Source organism: Melospiza georgiana, chromosome 6 (assembly GCF_028018845.1).
Source record: "Melospiza georgiana isolate bMelGeo1 chromosome 6, bMelGeo1.pri, whole genome shotgun sequence".
Lineage (NCBI taxonomy): Eukaryota > Metazoa > Chordata > Aves > Passeriformes > Passerellidae > Melospiza > Melospiza georgiana.
In genome coordinates, this window is record NC_080435.1 from 9355926 (window position 1) to 9376575 (window position 20650).

The following is a 20650-nucleotide window of genomic DNA, read 5'->3' on the forward strand; positions in this document are numbered from 1 at the left end:
AAGGGGAAACTTCAGAACATACTCCACATTGCAAAATAACTGAAATCATAATCCTTATCTGCAGTTCTAACACAGCAGAGGTGTTGCTTAGGTGCCTGTCATTCTGGATTTTCAGTATCAGTACACACCCTCCTTCCAGAACTTCGTAATACTCTTGTACAAAATTTTCTTGGTGCAATCATAGGGAACTAAGGCTTTGGACTAAAATGAAGTTTTTGATTTCAAGTAATTCTCTTTTCTAAGTTAAACAAAGCCTTTTACAAGAAACCCTCTCTATTTCTATAGTTCACAGTCTCTCCGCTTGCACTAGTATCAAAAGAAACATGCATTAAAATACTGTGCACTCTGGAAAAGAAAGACTAAGATTTCTCACTATAATTACTACATCCAAAATGTAACCCTTTTGTCAACCCTGAAAAAGCTGAAATTATTTTACTAATAAAGCAAATGGGATGTAACTTGAGGCAGTGGTATCAATTCACAAACCTGAACATATTCCACATTTTCAAAAATGTCTCCGCGGTGATAACGAACAGGCTGATCCCACTGACAGTGCAAGCTATGCTGCTGGTTGCCCAATCTGCAAATCTGGTGGTTCCCTGCAGAGCAGAAAATATTTTTTTATACTAGAAAAGTGTGGTTTCTGAGAAGACAAAAGACAGCACACAGTCAACCTCTCTGCCCCCAGTATGGTCAATCCTTTTTATTTACTCTATCAGCCCAGAGGACTCAAAAGACTCAAAAAGAATTCCCTGTTCAAGAACATACTGCAATCTCCTGTTTTAATAAGCAAAACCCAAGAGCCACTCAGGGCCATCTTAATATATGAAGAAGTTATTTCCTGACACTTATCTGAATATGTGCCATATTTCATTGCTTTAATGAGCATGAACATGAAAAAGCTGTACCTAATTGAGCTTCTTTTGCCATCTGTGTCTCATGAATGATGTTCCTCAAGATTTGTTCCTCCTGGATGAGCTTGTACTTGTCTAAAACATCTTGCTGCCTAAGGTAATGGTCATGCTGCTTTTGATATTCCTTTAATTCATTTAATGTTCGCTGAAGTGATCTTGGAAATTAAACAGAGAAGATTTACTTTGAATGCTTTCAAGAATACCATCTTTTCCTACACTCTTGCATATTTTTAACTCTAGGTTTCCTGAAGTATTCTTATCCTTAATTCTATTGCATAATCAAAGAAATACAGAAATTTAAAAACAATTCTTCTTGAAGTGTGAATAACTGCTGCAACAGAACTACAGACATTAAATTGCCACTGGGATATTTTAGTTACCTATGCTGGGCTTCCAATTTTTGCTCAAGTTTTTGCTGACACAGGACAGCATGTTTCCTTTTTACAGCTTGCTCAAACCCTGGTTTGGCCTGCAGAGCATGATCATAACACAGGACTGAGTGGTTGTACTCTCCAAGCATCTGAAGAATGACCAAGAGAGAGAATTAGCCATTGCGTAGTAATATTTAATAAACAATACTCAGTTTTTAAAGAAGCCATTAATTGAAATTTTAATTCATGATAACAAGCAGCCTGTCATTTCTGACACTCAAGCCACTACATCTATTAAAAAAAGGCTACAAAAGAATTTTACTGGAATTTATTTCCAGGTGCAGATAAAACCCTTTGCTAATAGACAGACTTGTGAATAAAAGTATCCTTACAGAATCTTAAGCATTAAGCATGAGATACACATGGAGCACAAGACACACTGTAAAAGAGTAAACCATTACAAGTCAACCCCAAAAGATCAAGTAATATTTAATTTTCTTCAAGTATTGGAAAATAAAGATTGTATTTACTGCGTATATATTTCCTAAAGTGTAATAGCTGGTAAAGAAGTCACTGTAATCCAGAGCTGCATGAACCACAATAGCTGCATCTGCTGAGAAGTGAGCCCGGTGCAAAATATTTGCCAAATTTACCAGTGCAATGTCTTTATTTTGCCTAAAAGAATAAAAGAAAAAAATAGGAAAAAAATTAAAAACTAACATTAAAGGAAGTTAAGACTGTGCAAAAATCATGCACAAGGACATATTAATTTGCCAGTCACACATTAAAATATATCACTTGCTAGAAAAAGGTCTCAACTACTTATATGTCTAGTATAGTACACAGAGACCGAGAACAAGTAACAGAGATTACTCCTTAGCATACTGTCTTAGGAACTAAAACCTGTTTACTAACCAGGATAACTAGAAAAGCAATCTGAGAAGAAATCCTTATTAGCAATTCTTACCTTGAAGAAAAGTGAAGGGCACGCATGGCACATTCTACTACTTGGTATGGCTCATTCTTTATTCGCCAGTAAAAAGAAGCCATGTTATAGAGTACCCAGGAGGAAGAGTTCTGCAGTAACGAGAAACACATGAACTGTACTAACTACCAACACATGAACTTAAAAGGTTAATCAGGGCTTTAATTACTATAGGATGAAAAGCTGAGCACCAAAGTTGGCACTCAGCTGCTCTAAGCTATCCTCCTGCACTGGAAAGCTGCCATTTGGCAACAGCTGTCAATGTTTAGGAACAGTGAACTAGCATACTCATGTATTAAAGAAACAGAATTTCTGCATTTTAGGAAGGTAAAAATACAAAATGAGGTGAAATAAGAGGTGACAGTAGTTTAAGCATCAGCATCTTAGCTGGAGTTCAGTGAAGGTTCCGAGATTTTGCAGGAAGACATTTAACAAAAACATACACAGTTCAGTACTATTGTTTCTTCTTTGCTCTTCAAGTACCTGTATTTTTTGTTTTAAAACTCTAATTACCTTGACAAAGCAATGAATATGGCTTGCTAGACAACATAACTACATAAATCCTTAAAGATGACAGAAACTATCTATTTACTGGCTTTGCTGATGCCTTCTCCTGCTTCTACTTGCCTATCAGAAAGTGGTCTCAGTTTGCCTTTTGAAACTGAACTGTAAACCAAAAATACATGGGCAAAACTGGATCCAACTGCTTGTAAGAGGTGTATCTAAACTTGTGAGACCTCTCCAGCACTCTTTTTAGTGCACCCAGCAAGATTCCAGTTTCATACCTTCATAAGTCCGTCATAAATACGGTGACCTATTTCCTCTATACTTCTTCCCAGTCTCCGTGATAAGTATGTGAAGATTGGATCTTCTTTAGGTAACAGGGGTGCAGAAAGATTTACCCTTTCTTGGACACCCTGAAATAAAAATTGAATACAGGTATTTGCTGACACTTAAGAGTAGAGAAATACAAACAAAAGCATGACTCCAGGAAAACATGCGGCTTGGTTATTTTACAATCTTATCTTCCTTTCAAGATCTTTGGGAATTGATAGAACAACTTCACCTCTGACAGATAATAATATATATTACTGCAAATGGGAAAACAGCAGAAGCAGTCAAAAGCAGCCTCTACTTGTGAATTCTACAGGGGAAATATTCAGTTTGTGAGGCACTGTGTATCTGGAAGCTACTGATTTCACTAATGACCACTGAAGCACTGAAGTCAGTGTTGTAAGGTTACATTCACATGGTGGAAGTATCCCTACACCTCTTCTCCTTTCTTCTTTCCCCAGGCATAAACACACTTCTTTCAAAAATACATCCAGATCCAGGAACAGAGCTAAAAAAACTCCACTTTGTGTTTAGCTGTAAGAAAATCCTTATTTGTTGATGAAAGACTTGCAATAAAATAAATATCAAGATAAAAGCACTGAAGTTGCATCTGCATTAGAAAATCTGCTCACATAACGCTGTTGACACAACCAGTTTTCCCACCAGTCTTGTGCTCTAACCTTCCTAGAGCATCTAAACTGTGTACTAGTAGGGAACAATTATCTCATCCTCTGGGTTGGGGCTTGGCCTTCAGATACCAAACAGACATTCATGTCTGTTAGGAGCTACCAACAAAACTGCAAACAATATTTTTATTCTGAATCTTTACACATTTTAACAACCCTGTTCAGCATTCTCCAAATTTCAACTGAGACAACTCACAAGCTAGTTGTAGTCCCAATGAAAGCTACTGATTTGCTAATGAAATGTGTTATGAAAACAAAAGACTCAATTTTCCTAAAAATGCCCTCTAAAATAAAGGAAAAAATAACAAGAGAAAATGTTATACCTGATGGAACAGGCATAACCTCTGATACGCATGTACTTTAATGAGGGCCCAACTGTAGTTTTAAAAAGTGTGAAGTAGTCTTGGAGAATTACAATACCTTTCAACCTGGAGTGAGAACTGCCAGTAGCAGTTTTCTATTCCTCTTCCTAATGGGGAAAAATACTTACTTGCATTTGCTCACTCACCCGTAAGTGCTGAAAAGCATGAATACTGTATGGAAGATCTAGAACTTTTGTACAGTCTGGCTGCTGTAGGTCTGGAGGCACTGGGGACTTTGTGTCTATGTAGTCTTCAGGGCTGAGAACATAATAACATAACACAGCAGACTGCAGATTAAAATACTGCTGAAGCTCCTAAGAGGCAGTATGGTAGCTGATACAGAGTACTCTGATTTAATCATTACAGAAATCCCCTGTTCGGGCTCATTAGCCCATTTCTGTTGTATTCCCAGATTTCAGTTGTATTGGGATGTCATGACTATAGGATAAATAAATTTGTCTGGTTTACAGAAAATATCATCATTTGGAGAGCCTCCAAAACATATCAGGGTCAACCTAGTGTATCACTGCTATGATTAATGATGTATCTGTCAGGCAAATGGCAATGCATGCAGGCTCTTCAGCTGAAACAAACAAACCAATCCCAAATACGGGGGATGAGAAGTCCAAATGAAGGTGTATGATGAAAAAATTGATCTTTTCCCACTTCAAGTACTCATGTGATTATGATAAAAAATCCAACTAAAACAAAACAGTCATTCCTGAAGATGAATTACCAATGAAGCTGAATGTCAAGTACACTGGCTGCTCATCCTTCACTTTGTAAACACGGGACAAAATATGACCAGAAAGTTCAACAGCTTGGTAATCAATGGAATTTCATTCAAATTTGAGTCAAGACAGTTTCCACTAAAATAAATATCTAGCTCAAAACACTGAAAGCACACTCAAGCAAATTCAACCCCCTTTGACATTACATATTTCATTTTAATTCACACATCTGGTTGTATCAGTACAAAGTAACTGGAAGAAAGAACTGGAAGAAAGGAAAAGTTTCAGGGCAGGGCTAGCATAGATGGTTTGGGGGAAACAGCTTTTGTACGTTGTACCTGCTCACAGCTAGTGGAAGATGTTTCAATTTTATTCCACAGTAACACAAAACAATAACTGCCATCTAAAGAAAGTCAGTGCTGGTCATTTTTCACTTGTGTTTAGAGGTACTGTTAATTTTATTTTCATTCAGTAAAAATCTCAGAATATAAAGTGTGTTATTAAAGCGTCTTATTACCGGATATCTTTGCTCTCTAAGGTGATGTATGTGCCATCATACAGATCTAGGTCCCCCAGGGGCACCTTTGCTTTAATGCAGTCTGGATCTTCTTTATTATGCCTTTGTTCCAGCCCTGTGTCTCTGTCCTCATTTTCCTCTATATGAATCTTTTGAGCAACTAACTGTTTCTGTAGGAAAAAAAGGAAACAGAAGCATATGACACCAATGAAAGCAAATGCTATAGTTGTTACAATTCTACAGTTCCACTTTTTCCTTAAAACAAAGTTCATTTCAAAAAATCTAAAAAATTCTGATTAAATTTTGGGAATACTTCCTTATCTTTTATAACATCTGTAGGACTTTTTAAGATTTGGATGGCATATAAATGCTTTCTTTAGAGATAATACAACTTGAATGAGTCCTTATTTCTCCTGTTTGCCTAAAAAGTGGGCTAGTAGTGCTCCAAAACCATGATACACCATTAAAGAAAAGAAGAAATTATTGCTACAAGTACATAAAATTTTTTCACATTTGGCCCACTTTTTTCTACTGTAAGACCTTGTGGAAATAATACAAGAAATTGCAATAAATCATCATCAGTCAGTGTGCTAAGTACAACTGAACATGAGTACACGTGAATAGTACTGCACATGAGTATCTGTGGAATGAGAACACCTGTATTTTTAATTAAAGCCCTATACATTTGATTACATGCTACTGTGAAACAACAGAGATACATATGCTAGTAGCAATTTGTACAAGAATTGTACAAGTTACAATAGGTAACTGCTGCTGAAAATCATTTGTTTACTAGAAGTTGGACATCAGCGATTTCCACACCCACAACCCATGTCCCAAAAAAGCTTGCAAGTATTATTCTAGCCACAGCTCAAATGTCCATCACCACAAAAAAGACTGTACTCTGATGAGAAAGACTGGCTGAACACAGTCACACCAGGGGCAGTCCCACTTATTCTCCTTTCTCCTACTTCACCCATTCATCTAAAGCTACCTCTGGGGTTCACCTAGCTTTCTTTTCTCTGGTGTTCATCTAGCTTAACATAGTTATCCCAATCTGATAAAACCAAAGCTGGCACAAGAAAGGGGTGCATGGCCAGAAGGGCTGTGAGCTGTTTGCTTACCTAACCCCTATTATATTTAAACTTCAGTTTATCAGTTCGAAGTTCATTAAACACTTTCCAAAAGGGTGGTCCCAGACCCCTTTTCAATAATAAAAAGGCTTGAAGAAAAACAGAGATGATTTGCTCTGTGTTCTTCCAAAATACAGTACAACAGAATCTAGTGATTTTATCCAAAAATGTTAAGATTGATGGCTAACAACAGGGAATGATACAACTGGAGACCAGTTAGGCAAACTTGAGGCAAAAAATTCTTGAGATCTGAAAAATTTTTCATCCTTTCATTGAAGAAGAACTTTGCCAATAATAAATTATTTTCGTGATTTAAAACTATCACTATAAAGTCTATGGAAAAAAATTCTGTATTTTCAGAATTAGTACTTAAATGTTATGCTTTACCTCCAGTTCTTTGAGGTAGTTAACTGTTGTTTCTTGTCTCATTAGTATTACCAAATCATGTGGGTTTCTCAAGTTCATTGGTGAATCCACCTGCAAGACATTTTAACAGTCCATCATGTAAGATATTCACCTAATTACAGTGATTTTAAAAGAAGGCAATTTTGTTCATTCAATCACAGATTGTCTGTTCAGAGGTTTTCTGTCCAGTGAACATTCATAACATGTCCATTATGAAAATCCTTACTTCAAACAACATTGTCATTTGAGAATCCAATTCAACCCAAACTTTAACTTTAAACCTATTTTAATTAAATCAGGCACACAAGTTCTAAGCATAAGAGGCAAATAAATTTCCACAACAAACATTAGTCAGAGTACTTACTGCTGAAATATTAGATATCTTAAACTGCAATCACAGAAACTTATTTTGTTTTGCACCTTGAAAATTCCTCCACCACAAAAGGCATAAAGGAGTTCAGATTCAACTCCTCTCTGCAACTAATTTAACACACTGGCCCACCATTAGGATGTACTGTCTTCAGGATTAATAAGTAAAGGAACAAAATCAAGAGGGAAGCAGGGGAAGACTGAAAACTCTGTTACAGAGACCATGCTACAGGTTCCATAGCTACGCACAGGAGTGCCCAGCTCCATGAAGAGGGACATTAGAAGCCAGTCACAGATGGAGCAGTTCCACATCAGCCCCTGGCTGGGCTCAGTTAACAGCACTTCACCCATGGCTGAAACACCCCAGCCTTGTCCTCATGCCAAACTCTGCTGCCTCACTGGGTGGGGAAAGTCCCTACAGCAGAGAAGGTGGTGTAGCAGCAGCTGAGCTGATGCAAAGGCTCCCGTCCAGCTCGCAGCCCCATTTCCACCCCTGTGTCAGTGTCAGAGCAGTACACATGGCTGCACACCAGCTGTGGTAGCCACCAGGATCTCCTGGAAGCTAACCCAAACTCAGGAGCTGAACAGAATGCAACTCCCTCCTGGTTGTTTTGTCTGAACTAGAAACTAAATTAGTTCATGAAGGATTCAATGAGCATGAGAACAGAAACAAGGAAATAGGAGTATGTGATGACAGAATGAAGAGACAAGGTGACAAGGACAGCAGCATCTCACACTTTTAACATGACTCTTAGATGGTCTACATCAAGATGTTTTTCCTGGTTCTGCCCAGGTTCCGTTCAAGTTTCCAGGACACAGAACCAGCTGCTGCATGAAGATGTGAGCACTTACCTGTTTGTTAGCACAGATACCTCTAAATGGGCTGTCCACCCCCATGACAAATGTGCAAACCTGACATTACAATTTAATGGAAAAGTTTGCCTCCTAAACCACAGTTCTTTCTTTTCTGTCACCTTTCCAAGCAGCTTGGACAAATTTCTGTTACACTCTCTTACTGCAGAGAGCTGCATCTCCAGCATATTTTCTGGTCATCTGAACGTGTCCTGTCAACAGGTTATACCTTAGGCTGTACTCTCTTGGTGAGTCAGAGAAGAAGCTCAAATCTACTTTCTCTGGACTACTGACTGTGAAATCTACATTTGTTACAAGATTCTTGACTGAGGAAGGACCTTGTCCTCTGAGACATAAACACTTGTTCCTTTTACTAAAACTCTAAGGGTGGTTTTGGCTAAATTTGGCTAAGTATTCCTTTCCAAAGCAAAAGCTGCAGGGCTTCTTTTAGTATGAAGCCATTTTGATGGGTGGCTACCTAGTTATATAAAAAACTCAGTTTCTTCCTTAGCAGATTAATTCTCTTATATCACCACACAAATAGAAAATGATGGGTGCTACTGACGCTAATCCATTTTTACACTGTGAATTTGGAGATTCTGAATTCAACTGTTGCAAATAAAGGATGACCAAGTATCCACCATGATGCAGAGAAGCACAGAAAATGTCATTTCAAAAAAATCTAATAATTTTGTTAGTTGAAGTATTAAAGTCTACAGCATTTTATTCATGGTCATATTTCCTATTTCCTCCCGTGGGCCCCACCTCACTCTGAACTGGTTGCACACAAAGACAGAGTTATGCACTGAATGTGGCACTGTGGTTTATGCCTCACTTGCTAAAGAAACTACCACGGTATGTGCAAATGAATGAGAGATTAATTTGCAAAGAAAATAAGTTTCACTGTGTTTAAAGCACTTCATTACCCATTCCAAAATAGCACTGCTCATCTGACATCTAAAGGCTGCTTGCATGATTCTACACAGTCACTGAGGGAAAAGTCAACTATCAGCTCTACTTTCAGTGACAAACAGCATCTGGGCATTTTTGGAGAAAGTTATGCGGGCGTCACCAATCAGAAATCTCTTTCTGAAAGACGAAGGACCTTGGCTTCTCATTTATTCAGAAACAGAATCATATTCAGGGTCGCCTTCTGTTTTTAACTTTTGGTAAGACAGTCTCATGAGAAGTCTGAAATTAGTATTGGAGAATTTAGAGCAGTATGTTACCAACCCAGTGTGTGTGGGTTGACAGGAAAGCAATGCAATAAGTACTACACTCACATCAACTATTACTTGGCAGCAGAAACCAAAGTTTCAACAACCAAACAGCAATATCACTGAATTTATTCATAAAGTTATGGTGATCCACCAGGAAATCATCCCAGTTAAGGATATTTCTCTTTAGTCTTCAGATTTTCCATTCCACACCTGACCCAGTTGGTCACCAGCAAAGAAGTGCTTTTTAATAACAGCAGAATCCTTCAGCCTACTAGAAAGTTAACCTTACCAGTGTGTAAACACGAAGTTCCTAACACAGAATTTTAGTAGTTGCATTGGGATTGCATGGCAAGGGGTGCCTTCTGTGAGAAGCTGCCAGAAGCTTCTCCCAAGTCTGACAGGGAAGCCTTCAGCTGGCTCCGAGACAGACTGGCCAAGGCCGAGCCCATCAGTGACTGTGGCAGTGCTGCTGTGATAACACATTTAAGAAGGGAAAATAAGTTACTGTGGCCAAAAAGAGCAAGAATATGCAAGAGAAACAGCTCTGTAGATACCAAGGTGAGTGGAGAAGGAGAGGAGAAGGTGCTCCAGGTGCCAGAGCAGAGATTCCCAGCAGCCTGTTGGGAAGTCCACGATGACTCAGGCTGTCCCCTGCAGCCCATCAGGGAGCAGAGATCCACGCGCAGCCTAGGGGGGACCTCACACCACAGCAGGTGGATACCCAAAGGAGGTTGAGAGCCTGTGGGAAGCCCATCCTAGGGCAGGATTTTTGGCAGGACCTGTGACCCTCAAGGGGACCCACACTGGAGCAGCCTGTTCCTGAAAGATGGGATCTTGTGGGAGAGACCCTGAGCTGCAATAGTTTGTGACAGCGCGTGAGAAGGAACCACACTGGAGGCGTTCATGCAGGACTTTCTCCTGTGGAAGGGACATGACATTGGAGTACAGGAAAGAGTTCTTCCTTGGAGGAGAAGTTCTTCTCAGAAAAATCTGTGGTAAAACCACTCTGTGATGAACTGACCACAATGCCTATTCTTCATCCCCCTGTACCACCCAGGAGGGAGGAGGTAGGGAATCAGGAATTAAGTTCAGAAAAAAAAGATGGGTTGGGGGAAGGTATTTTTAAGGTTTGCCTGTATTTCTCATTACACCGCTCTGCTCTGATTTGCAATAAATGACCTCATTTCCTTAAGCTGAGTCTGTGCTGCCTGTGGTGGTAACTGGTGAGTGATCCCTCCCTGTCCTTATCCGAACTCTTGAGCTTTCTCTTTTATTTTCTCTCCCCTGTGCAGGTGAGGAGTGATAAAGCAGCTTTGGTGGGCACTGGTAAGCTCTTCATGACCCCCTTCTCTGCAGTGACAGACAGATGGCTTTTGAACTGAAACTTATTAATCTCAGATCCAGTCAGCAACACTGTGAAGACTTACAGTTCATTATCCAGCTTTTTACAACACCCATCTCTACATCAAACACATTTTCTTCACAGTGCCAGCCATTTGTACAGTAGGAAAAAGACAAAGCTGACATACTGAGCTGTGAAGAGAACCAATACTGTGTTTGCCATTGAGGAGAGTAGTGACACCTCATGAAGAATACAGTAAGTTGCAAACAAAGGTTTGCAACTGCATAACTTGCACAGCACAGATATGAGTAGCAGCAGTGATAAAGATAAGTAGGAAGCAGGATGTGCTGAAATCAGGAAGACACACTTGAAGCCCTGCAGGGCTTGTTACATGGATGCTCACACTTCCCTCATGCTGCTTGTGCTCAAGTTCCACCTGGCATCTTCCTGCTTTCCTGTGCAGCCACATCCCCAAAGCAGGAAAATTACACCCTGAATAAAACTACAAAATAATCAGAACTTTCTTGTGAGCTGCTGCTTATTAAAATTCAAAGAGAAGGCAACATAGCCCAAAGACTTGGAAAAGCCCTTAGAGCTTCACTCACTTAGTCAGAAATACAATAGTACAAATAACAGATATTTGATGGATACCTAGAGACTGGATTATGCCCTTCCTTCCCACAACAAGACTCCAGGTAGATTTCAGAGGATACTGGTTTCACTCAGACTCATGTCATGCTTGTGCTCTTACAAACACTGCTGTGCCTTGTCACCTGATTTGGGAGCCAGACCAGTGAAAAATACACAGATATTGTGAATTGGATCATGTTTTTCAAGATGTAAGCAATTCTCCATAAGGGTCCTCTGGGATGAAACAGAACATACGTCAACCTGCACAGCAAGCACAGCCTCGTGGTGTGGAGAGTGGAGACTCCTGCATGAGAACAGATGCTTTGTCCAACTTACTCATTTTTAACTCCAAGTGTGTGGCTAACAGCAAAGCACCACATTCATTTACTCTTCCTCTAAAGTGCTGAAACTGTGATATGCAAGATGAAGTGCTTGAAATGCAAGAATTTGACTTCAATTCCAACACAGTAAACAGGAAAAAAAAAGTTGTGCTGAAAAGCTTTCTTTGAACCTTTGACAGCTACTGTAGTTACACTGCAGAAAGCCTGCCAGTAAAACACTTTTAGAATAAGTGTTTTCTGTTCAACTTTGCCCAAAGGTGAAAGTTTCTTTATAAAGCACAGTTCAAATTTATTCACTGTCACAAAGTACACCAAGAACCTGATTCAGCAAGAAACACACAGAACTTGTGTAATGAAAAAAGACATTGAGTTGAATCAAACCCTGAAGTTTCAGAGTCTCCTATGTTACCTCCATATATCAAAGTCTCTCAGCAATTAGACTTGCAAGTTCTGCCAAACCTTCCAGCATATTTTTCCCAGCAATCCAGTTACACTGCACTAGGAAGTAATTATTTTAAAATGAGGGTCAATGAAGGCCTCAGTCAACTATTTTTAAGTAAGGCTTTTTTTCAAAGTACTGTGGAAACCCCATTGTTAACTGAGGCACAGGCACATCAAAATCAGAACTGCTGTTAGTGCCTCTGCACATCCTAAAAGCATTATACTACATGCAGAAGGCAGATTATTGGAGAAAGAAGCTGAAAACACACTGTATCAAATGATGGCATACAGAAATATGGGCTCCCCATATTTGTTTTATAGGCAGTGGATGTTTTGTCTCTGTACAAAATAAAGGCAATTCTCCCTCCAACGGGCTGGAACTTCTTGCAGTCTTGAGGGGGAGCCAAGGATCTGAAAACTAGCGCTTGTCTTTTGGAATATTCTTGCTGTCTCGAGATACTTTACACTCCAACATGATGCTACATGGCATTTCTGAGGAAGCCACAAAAAATCAGGTTTCAGTGCAAGACAATCTACAAAACTGGAAAATAAATTGACTCATCCAAATGATGAGTAGGCAGTGTCATAAGGTACTTGTTCCAAGATTATCACTGAAAAATTCACACAGAAAAATGACGTTGAAATGAGTTTTTATAAGTATTGAGCCATTTAAAAGCTTACTGCTGCAGAACCTCTTAACAAACAGCACTAGATATTTTGATATTATTAATACTAGCTGTGCTACAGGGAAAACACAAATTTTAAACACTTGTAGCACTTCAGAAATAAAACCTAACAAAGTTGCAGTATTACTGAATAGCTCTGCTCAACTGACATCACACAAGCTATGAATATCCTAGGATCTAAATACATCAAAGGGAAACAAGACTTTACTTGGAACACCATGTGTCCAATGTGTCACTAGTCATATTTAAGGGTACAAATTTCTAACCTGTATATTCTAGGTAAGGCTTTTATTTTTCAGTAGCCATATGCTCAGCTGAATCAAAACAAGAGATGGAGAGATCATTCAGACTACATCTGTAATGAGCAAGTACTTTTTTTCATAAAAGCAGACTGGTTCTTGATGTCTGCTCACTGCCAAATCCTAAAACTTTCAAGTGTTCTAATACTGAAAGTACAGACAGGAAGACTAATAATTAGAGCTACAAGAGATCTAAAAAAGATTAACCCTGAGTAGTAACTTCTTCAGCAAACGAATAAGAGAAAACCCATTCATTTTTTCTGTTAAACTTTGAGGGAAATTACTTTATCCAGCAGTGTATTTTTAAAGCAGGTACAAGCAATAACAGTGGATATCAGTCTTGCTGACTCTGCTCTTTTGGGCTTTGGTGGGGTCTTCATGCAAACTTGTGCCTGGGCCAATTCCAAGGCCACCCTTCAGCTGTGAAGCTCACAATACAGGGAAGGCACTCCAGGCACCAAGCACAACTCTCACCACAGAACAGCCACTTTGAAACAGTTGATTCATATCATCTTCTCAGATTGTTCAACCCTTATTTTAAAGGTGACAGAAACAGGAAATACAGTGTGAGAATCCTAAGATAAACAGGACCTGGGAACACAGTGTCCAGAGGACAAAGGCTGTATGAAAACCAGGAGCTGAGGAATGAGCAGGAGCTGCCTACACACGGTCAAGCCACTGCTGCAGCACTCTGGACTTACAGCCTGAACTGCCTTGGTGTGCATTACCATGCTCAGCTAACCCAGACACCTCTGCACTGAAGCTTTTCTGTCAGCAGTCAAAACCTGCCATAAGATCACCTGCTGGACTGTGGCAGCTGCAGCTCAGCAGCCCTTGGGACCTGCCTCTCAGCTCGTCCACCTCACATGCAAATCTCTGACTGCTGTTGGGAGCAAGGGAAGCCACTTCTCTACCATGGCTCCACTGAATGAAACATTTGCAGTTCTGATGCACATACAGGCTACCACAAGGGCTATTTTTATAAATTTGGATCTAGTTGTGATGTTCACAGTGACACAGACAGACATAGGCTGTGCTCCCCCGGGAGCAGGCAGGGCTTGTGAAGTGCAGTTCTAAATGCCTACCTGGGACAAGGACATTAAGCAACTCAGCCATTCACATAACATTCAGACTAAAAAACTTCTTCTACACTTATGTAAAGGCAGAAAATTTCAAGATATATATATTTTTAAACAACTATTTTTCATAGCACATGAAGGCCTATGGCCCTCTGGTGATCAAGAGAGAAGTTCTAAACCAGAACAAGTTTTCCTCTTCTTAAAGAAAACCTCACCTCAGAACCATTCTGCTTCAGCTCATCCTAGGGATAGGGTAACACCTAATAAACTACAGAACATTTAAACCAACCAGCCCAGGTGTCTTTGCACAACCTCATAAGGAGGGACTGTCAACTGTTTTGGGGAAGGCACAGCTCCACCTTACACACTTCAGTAAAAATGAACAAATTTTTTGTGTATGTGTGTGTGTGGGGTTTTGTTTCCTTGTTTTTTGTTTATGTTTTTTGTTGTTTAGCACACAACAGACTTGGAACAATCAGAAATTCAGTCAAGTAGGATTTCATACAACCAAGCAAACTAACCTTTAGAGTAAGAGCAAAGCAAACATTCACCTGCCATTTTCAAGATAGGACTGAGTGACTACTTAATGCATCACAGAAGATGCTCTTCTAAGCAGCAAATAGCTTTTTATTTGGCTGCACTAGAATCTCAGCTTTCCTTGGGTTTGGATTCCTGCTTCTCCTGTATTCTTGAGCATATGGACCACTGCTATCATCCCAACCTGTTAGCATACATGTGCACTCAGATGCCAGAGTAATGCATTAACTAACTCTAAAGCCATCCATGAATCAACTTGCCTTGCTGCTGCTTGAGGTGCACTTGCACTCAAATCTGCAACCATATGAACAAGTGGCAGGTACTGTCTCTCCTCTCTACTGGACTAAGCCAGAGTGAAGCACACTACAGCACTGCAGGAAATTCAGATGTCACATTCATTGAGCAGCAGGTTGTCTTAGTTCCAAATAAGTTAGGCAGCATTGCTCTTTGACTCTCCTCTCCAGATCATCTCTTCAAAACACATGACAACACATTAAAACTAAAACAACTTTTTGCCAAGTCAGATTTCTTGCCAGGGGCTCTTTGCTCCTGACAACACTTTCCCAATCCTGCATTGGATCATCTGCCTGGGAAGTTTCTGTACTTTGTTTAATTATTCTGACCTAACTTCTTCAGAGTTTACAGCACTCCACAAAAAGGCAGCCCTTTGAGTCCCCACTAGCTTGCTCAGTTTTAATCACCTCCATCAAGGTATCTCTAGAAAGACCCCACCTCTGCTCTCATATGTCAGGTCTCTGAGCCATGGTAGCAGCTGGTGCCCACCATTAAAGTCATGAATGACTATTCTGCATTGCATTTCATCTGACAATTGTCTGTCCTCTGTTTACCCTGAGTTTCTCTCTTCTCTGGAAGCACACTAGCATTTCTGTAGAGTGACTAGCTTCCCTACTGGCAGACAAGCACTGTCAAAACTCAGTTATATATTAGCCTGAACTTTATACTGTGAGTTGTGAAATGGCTTATAAACATGTGCACTGAGAAGATACAATCTCATTAAAGAGAGAAGATTAGTCAGTCTCTGGCCTTGCAAGAGCACACATTTGAAGGTAGACTCAGACTCAAAAAGAACATGAACTGATCCAGAGAATGATGTCTTTGATCTGAAAACCAGGTACTATAGCAACAGATACAGCTTGATGGCTTTTGTCTTGATGGCTGAGACTCTGAAATATTATATGCACTGCTAGCAATTTGTTTTGTCATTTAGAAATGCTCACTAGAAACTTGAACAGTGCCTACTTAGCAAGTACTCTTGTTTACTAGATGAAATCTTAACGATATCTAGAAAATTGTTTGGTCTGTGTTAATTTTGCCACTGCTGCCAGGTTTTTGTACCACTAGGAAATCAAGGCTGAGCCAGGGTACTCCTGTGGTCTTGGGTCACAGAAAAGTCAATCTCACTGCAATGCTTGAATACAGTCCCATATTAAATGCTTGCACCCTTGCTGCACCGTAAGGAGAAACAGCTAAAAGAGACTTTAGGTCAATAATTTATTATAATCTCATCTTTCTTCCCTCAAACACATTCCAGCAACTATCTTTTGTATTTAGGTCAGGATCCGTGACTCCTGCTGTCAGCTCCTCACCCACAGGTTCTGCACTTTTTCTATGAAGGAAAACAAAGCTCACAGCAGCAAACTCAAAACTACAAGGAAGTCACTTGTCACTGGTGCCCATCTGCTTTTCCACTGATAGTGGCTCATTTAGCAGTGGGAATGTCTGGGTCTTACTGTCAATTAAGTTCTGCTTACCTCTTAATTATATAGGCTTCATTCAGATAAACTGAAGTAGCCCAAGTGAAGATCAAGCCTGTGCCTCTCTAAAAAAGCTGGTAATCTTTGAAGATGTGTTTCAGACTTTAAGAATGCTAGTATTTCCAAAATTAAATAATATAAATGCTGATTAATATCACCACTCTTTGCCACCAGCAGCCACTTCCAGTTGGAGACTGCTGTGCTGGAAGCCCTGCAATGGGCAGTGCAAGGTCCAACAGCAGCTGACCACCAGCAACATCCCCTGGAGCAGGTACCGTGCAGAGGTTTGCAGTGCCAAGGAATCACAGAGTATCTCAGGTGGAATGGACCCCTGAGTTCTCATGATACATAACAACCTAATGAAAAATACTCTGAAAAATTAAAGCAAAATTAAAGCAAATTCCCTCTGCAGTGAATTTGGAGGCCTTTGTCCTGTTAATAAGTGGTTGGTATTAGGAAGAGAGCTTAAATATTTTGAAATATTGTGGTTCTGCCAATTAATTGATAAATCCTTTATGAATCCTCCAAGTGCTGCTGAGATGCTGCTTCAACTTGGGCACAATATTGGTGCTGTGACCACTTCCCTGGGGAGCCTGCTCCAGTCACTGACCACCCTGTCTGTGAAGAACCTTCTCCTAACGTCCAGTCTGAACTTGCCCTGGCACAGCTTCATTCCATTTCCTCGTGTCCTCTCACCAGTCACCAGAGAGGAGATCAGCACCCGCCCCTCCGCTGCCTTGCTTGAGCAAGTTGTAGGCTTGGATGAGGCCTCCTCAGAACTAGGCTGAATGAGCTGAGTGACCTCAGCTGCTTCTTGTAAGTCTTACCCTTGAGAACTTCCCCACTCCTGCTTGCTCTCCTCTGGGAGGGCTCACAGACCAAGAGTGTAATGTCCTTATCCAGAGGCACCAAAACTGCATGCAGCACTCAGGGTGTGACTGCACCTGTGCACTGAAGAGTGGGACAACAACAATTCCTGCCTGCTGCTGGACAGGTGGAGACCATCACTTTTGCTGCTAACTACTGAACTACTGCTACATTTTGGCACTTAAAACAACACTGAAGTTCACAAAAAAACTTATCCAGTGATTCCCCAAAACACGAGTAAGTGGAAAAAAGGAAATTCAGAGGCCATGCAGAGTTTTCAACAGCAATAACCACAAATCTAAATACAGTTTTCACGAGAGCCAGGGACATGACAGTAACAGATGCCAAAATGAATCAAATTACAAAAAACTCACTGGACAATTTGCAGTACTACATTCCAGGTACTGAAGAATCTAGCTTCTCATAGTCTGAGTAAAAGCACACTTATAATTGGAATTTCCTGGCTGGAAATGGGTGAATTAATTTTGACCATGCAAGTAAGAGAAACTATTCCACAGATACTGTTTTTTCACCTCACCTACAGGCTTTGAGAAATTGACAGAGGGAACATGCGAATGACCCTGCTTACAAAGCCTTAGGAAGTGTAACAGAAAAGACTAATGCACCACAATGGTATAATGGAAGCTTCTACCTGTACCATCAGTTAAAAGACATAATGAAAAACCATTCTTTAAAGTAAGTAATGAATTTAGCTAATAAGATTTTCAAGCCTTTTTATCTAATTGGATTTTTTCCAAGTCACAGCTGCTTTTCTTGCAATAATCAAAATCAACACCTGACCCAAATTTTATAATATACACTCAGTATACACACACAGATGCTTCCAGACCATTATCATATACTTGCACCACCTCCCCATTATGTTAAGTGGCAAAAAGAGATGAGAGAGTACTGGAAGTGGTGTCATTAATTAATTTATTATTAAGGATGGTGTTAGAGTGCCTAGATCCACCCAGACAGCCAAAGTGCCCGAGAACCATAAAGACAGGAGGAGTTTCATGCAGAGAAAAGTCTGCTCCACCTGTCTGAGGACCTCAATGCATTTTAACAGGAAAATCCGATTAAAAAGCCTCACAAATGGAAATTGATAATGGACATTCATGTCTCCACTCTACTGTTCAGGGGGAAGGCCACATTGCTTGCTACAGCGATCAACTCTTTCACTCCAGAGGAAAACGGACAGATCTGACACAAAGTAAATTTCTAGTACTGCTCCCTCAACAACAAAGAGGAAGGCAAGCAACTAAGAAAAAGCCTAAATATGAGATACAGATCGACTCTTTCAAGCAGCTTAGCGAACATGCGGCGCAGCCCACTAAAATAAGACATTTTGACTAAACTCACAAGGCGTGCGTGTGCTCCGGCACCGAGCACACACGCCGCCGTTTCTCTTTCCTACTTCCAGCAGGAAGGAAAAGCGGCCGGGTCGGGTGCGGCTGGATGTGAAAAATCGCAAACTCACTGACATCCCCTCCCCGCGGCGAGGAGCCCGGGCTGCCCGGGGCCGGCCCCGCTGGGTCCCGGCTGCGAGCCGGGGCCGCGCTCCCGCTGCTTTCGCCACCACGGCGGGACCGGCCTCGTGCCCGAGGCTCCCGGGAGCTGCCCCAGGCGGGAACCGCTGCTGCTCCAGAGCTCCAGCCGAAATCCATCCTCGGTTCGCCCCAACGCACCAACCGCCCCTCCCCGATGCCTCGCCCCGGGGCTCCGGCGGATTCAAGACACGTTTCACGAGCGACGCCAGCTCGCTGCGGGAGACCGCTGTGCCGGGGCCGCGGGAGCGACCGGCACCAGCGCCCGACTGCTGCAGCGGCTGTGGGAACAGGCAGGGCTTCGCCCCGGGCCGAGCGCCCCGTGCCCCGCGCCGCGCAGCTCGGGACAGACCGGGGCTATGGGTGAGCGACGGCGCGGACAGGGGCTCTTCGTGCCTCCGCAGCCGGGTGGGCAGCGCCCCACGTCCCTCGGGCCGCTCACCTGCTGCTGGATCTTCCCGTCCTCGGTGACCACCCAGTGGGTGGTGGCAGCGGCAGGCCGCGTCCCCGAGGCCAGCAGCGTGCACAGGCCCAGCGCCCAGCCGGAGAAGACCCATACTCGCCCCAGCCCGCCCCGCCCGGACGCTCCAGCCGCCGCCATCTTCCCCAATCCCGGCCTGCTCGCACCCCCCGGAAGCGGAACGGCCGCCGCCGCCATTTTGGGAGCGGGCGGTGCCGCGCGCTCGGCCCGGTGTGGCAGAGCCGGAGGGGCGGAGCGGGGCGGGGGCGGAGGCGGGGGCGGAGGCGGGGGCGGGCCCGGGTCGGTGCCTGAGGCGGCGCTGGGAGCCCCCGGCTGGAGCGCTCTCAGTCCTGGAGCAGCCCCGGGCTGCGGGGCGGCCAGCAGCGGGAGCGCGGCTCTGGAGCACCGTTAGAGCACCGCGCACCGACTGCCCCGCGCGGGGAACCGGGCCCGGCCAACGGCGCCTTCCCGCAGCCGCCGGTAACGGCCGAGCTGCTGCCCCGAGCACAAGGCCGGCGTTAAATGCCAACCAGCGCCGTGTGGCGACACGCGGAATTTCGATTTAAAAGAGGTGATTTTTGTCCGGGGCACTGAAACATTTGCCACGACGGGTCGAGGGAACGACTTTGTGGCCAGCTCAAACCAAGGCGTACCTGCAGCCATGCACACACGGTTAATGCCAGCCTTCCCGGGAGCTGGGTGAAGAGAGCTCTGAAGGCCACATCCCTTCTAATGCTTTCCAGTTACACAGCAAAACCTGAACTTTCCTTTTCCTGTTCTAGTTAACAGTAAATACCAACCCAGCAGCGGGAGCCTGTTTCCCCAGTACCGAGAGAAATCTAAAAGCTGCCACGATCAAATGTTGATCTGTTCAATCTTTCTGCAGTCCAGCTTCTTGGGAACATCAAACTTCCCAGCGCCTATTAAACAGTAATATTTGTTTGCAACTCAAACTCATTAAGTAGAAACAAGAACAAGGTTACAAAATGGCGTGTCAGTGGCTCAACGGATTTGGTTTCTATCAGCCTAAAGAAAATACAACACAAGTATGATAGTTCCTTACTGCTGCCAGAGTTTTCAAATCAGGCACATTAGATTCCACAAAAACCCCTAGGCTGCCCTTCCAAGTGGCTCTTGCTTATTAAAAATGTCAGGAAAATCCACAAACACCCGAGGTTATGTCTAAAAAGGAAAAAGGAGTCCTGCAACTTTATTCCAGGAAAAGGAGAGTCCACTGAGGCACACAGCCGTGGGGTTTTCTCTC

The 20650-nt window shown here is 42.3% G+C and overlaps 1 protein-coding gene across 1 annotated transcript in view; it reads right to left on the bottom strand.

Annotated features, from left to right (window-relative positions):
- TTC17 (tetratricopeptide repeat domain 17) overlaps positions 1-19584 on the bottom strand; it is a 54744-nt gene extending 35160 nt beyond the window's left edge. Inside the window, exons 1-10 of the mRNA XM_058026288.1 lie at positions 19369-19584; positions 6921-7010; positions 5401-5570; positions 4299-4410; positions 3056-3187; positions 2253-2362; positions 1816-1960; positions 1295-1434; positions 909-1069; positions 487-599 (exon numbers count right to left, since the gene is read on the bottom strand). Coding sequence (XP_057882271.1) covers positions 487-599; positions 909-1069; positions 1295-1434; positions 1816-1960; positions 2253-2362; positions 3056-3187; positions 4299-4410; positions 5401-5570; positions 6921-7010; positions 19369-19584 — 1389 coding nt within the window. The remainder of the gene's footprint in view (positions 1-486; positions 600-908; positions 1070-1294; positions 1435-1815; positions 1961-2252; positions 2363-3055; positions 3188-4298; positions 4411-5400; positions 5571-6920; positions 7011-19368) is intronic.
- Positions 19585-20650: the final 1066 nt, after the last annotated feature.